The sequence below is a fragment of the Acyrthosiphon pisum genome, unplaced genomic scaffold (genome assembly GCF_005508785.2).
Source record: "Acyrthosiphon pisum isolate AL4f unplaced genomic scaffold, pea_aphid_22Mar2018_4r6ur Scaffold_16719;HRSCAF=17384, whole genome shotgun sequence".
NCBI lineage: Eukaryota > Metazoa > Arthropoda > Insecta > Hemiptera > Aphididae > Acyrthosiphon > Acyrthosiphon pisum.
Window position 1 is genome coordinate 1 of NW_021765672.1, and position 3,200 is coordinate 3,200.

Below are 3,200 nucleotides of genomic sequence, written 5' to 3' on the forward strand. Positions count from 1 at the left end.
TCCCACATAACATACAAACTTATAATGGACCTTTAATAAATATTTAATTTGTAATGTTGATCATTGAATAAATGTTGAGATTTGATTCAACGAAGGTCGTTTTAATCTATAATAAAGATTCCATAAAGGTGAGTTGAACCGGAAAATGAAGTTGAATCAACATTCAAACATCAGCATTTAATAAGCATTGTAACATAAACCTTTACTAAATATAATTTGTATGTTGGGTTAGTGTTTACTTAACCTTAAATAAGTATTGAAATTTAGTTTTATAATGAAATACCAACCTTTAGCAAGTGTTTATAATATCAGTATTAAATGTTTATTCAATGTTACTAAATGCAATAGTTATACTTAATTGAATTATATACCATCTGACATTATATATAGGCGCAATTAAGGAGGCTTAACCCTCTCAAAATCAACTATAAGAAACAACCCCCCCCCCCCCCCTCACAAATAAATTCAAAATCTTTCAAGCAAACCTTGTATGTATCCTCGAGTTTTTTCTTAAAAAAAAATGCAGGCCCTCCAAATTTAGAATAAAAATTTCTCCTATATTTACTGTTATAACAAAATTTCTCGACCACTGATATCATTTGTTCAAACTTCAAACAATAATTGATTATCATTAGATTAATACCTAGTTTGCATACCTATTAAAACTATAGTTTAACTATTAGGTGTTCTATTTGCTGTTACTTTTTATTGAAATTATATTTATAATATATTTAAGTGGGTTATATAATAATACTACCTATTATTATTAAGTAAAATAATCATATATAATATATATTATAATAGGTCCCGGATAATATAGTAATAAAAAATATTAGAAATATAAGGACAACTTAAAATGTATTATTTTATTACAAACAAATATCTAAATAAAATTTAAAAATTTAATTTTCTTCGGCAATGATCTGAATATTATCTGGATTTTCCTTGTTTTTGGCGGTATCTTGTTTTTTTAATTTGAATGGGGTTTGAATCAAAATATATTTTAAAACTTGTTCAATTTCATTTTTTGAATTGTCTGAAGAAGAAAACTTTTTGATTTTCAGCACAGATTCTGAAGAATATAATTATAAAATTTACTACTAAACAAAACATGTTAAAAATAATATATAGTGTACGCTTTTTTTTTTTTTTTTTATTAAAATAGAAAAAATTTACAATCTGTATCATATATGAAAAATAAGCAAATTGGATAAAATAAAACAATAATTACATGACAGTGAAATAATATGAGGAGGGAGGCTGTCCAGTGACAGTACCCTCAGGATTATAGAGCTATAAAAATAAACCTTGTATAGTGTATACGATATTATATTATTATCATTATAATGTATTTAAATATAGATTTTATTTTTTAGTAGTCTATAATAATATTTACATGACGTACAGCATAATTATATAAGTTAAAACTATTACAGTATTACTAAATAACAGTGTTGTTTAACATTTTAAAATTAAAACAATTATAGTATAAAATTGTGCATGGTTTTTTATTTTATTTTACTTCACATTAGAAACTAGTTCCTTTCTTCGAGACAGGAACGGTAAAGGGTTTAGTTCCTCTTTAACAAGAGGAACGTGAAAGTGAACTATTTTTTTTAAAGGAACTTTCCAAGCACTGATAATATCATTCAAAACAAATATAATTTAGTGATACATGTTTAAGAATGAAATTTATATTTAAATGTGAAAAATAATATTTTTCTTGTTTCAACCAAATTCATATTTTAATGAGATTAAGATTATATTTATTATTCTATATCTATGTATATTATACTCTGTTCCACGAGAGAGTATACTTGTTTCGCGCAGCCGACTGACGCCGCCCACAGCGCGGAACCACAATTTCTCCCACTCTTTACCGTCTAGCGGCGCGCAACATCAGTTATACACACCGATAATATTAATCGCATCGCATATACAGTGTGCTGTAGTGTTTATCATTACGCAAAAAGTATAATAATTTTTTTTTATAGTGATACAGATAATTTTTTTAATATAAATTAATGATGAACAAATACTATCATAAAAGAATTTACATGTGTATTTTAAATAAATAAATGCAATACAATATAAGTAACAATTATTATATGAATGATATTGATTTTAATTTTTAAATATTAATGATTTTTAATTTCAATCTGAGGAATCGGTACTCGTTTCTCCTGTGATCGTTAGAACATGTTGAGATGTTGGAACTAGTTCATCAAGCATTTCATCGGTAATGGTCTCAATACCCCACATCTTATCCTCTTCTTTAATTGTGTGTTTTACAAAATTGGCCCACATTTCCGGAGTAACTCGTTGAACACCATCGATCAGCAATTGCCGTACATCATTTAATTTGAACGTAGTATTATTCTGCTTCACATGATTTTTTACCACAGACCATGCCAATTCTATTGGGTTCAACTCACAGTGGTAAGGTGGCAAACGCAGGACAATTTTATTTGTTTCCATTGCTTTTTCAACAATAACATACTTTTCAGTGGCTCGAATCTCTTTTACCTTATCGATTAAGCCTAGTTTAATCATTTTCGTGTCAACTACTACATTCTTATCCTCCAACCACTGAATGATTTTATTTTTCTTCCAAGCCATTGTTGGTGCGGGATCCAGCTTGACCGAGTGGTAAGACGCATTATCCATTACGATAATTGAATTATCGTCCAACAGCGGTAAAATTCCACAAAACCAATCATAAAAGGAATCACCGTTCATTTCGTCGTGGTAGTCTGCTGTATTTTTTTTTGATTCAAAACACAGTAGACCACCCTCGACGAAACCGTTTGATGAACCTATATGTACCACAATCAATCGTTTTCCTTTACCTGTTGGATTTTTGGGTCCCGTAGTCAGTCCTTTCAAAAAAGCATCACGACTCGATGTTACGGTTTTGTCGACCCACACTTTATTTGCACACTCACCTGCATTGACCCACGTCTCATCGAGATAATAAATTGTTCGACCTTCACTTCTATAGAGCCTTATATTTGTAATGAATTTCCTGCGCCACCTTATAAGATCTTCCCTCTCTGTTAGTGCACTATTACGCTGTCTTTTAGTGAATTCAAAATTTAAATCTCCCAACAGCCGATACAAACCAGTACGAGATAAAGTTGGGAAGACTCGAATCTTCGTTAATGGCAACCAACACTTTACTTAACGTAGGGTATTTCATG

At 29.5% G+C, this 3,200-nt stretch overlaps 1 protein-coding gene across 1 annotated transcript; it reads right to left on the bottom strand.

Moving 5' to 3' along the window:
- Positions 1-2,154: 2,154 nt before the first annotated feature.
- On the bottom strand, positions 2,155-3,153 carry LOC103311727 (the record flags this gene model as incomplete). Its single annotated transcript, XM_008191431.1, has 1 exon — positions 2,155-3,153. A coding segment is annotated over one exon (999 nt), but the record flags the coding sequence as incomplete, so codon positions are not given.
- Between the last annotated feature and the right edge of the window lie 47 nt (positions 3,154-3,200).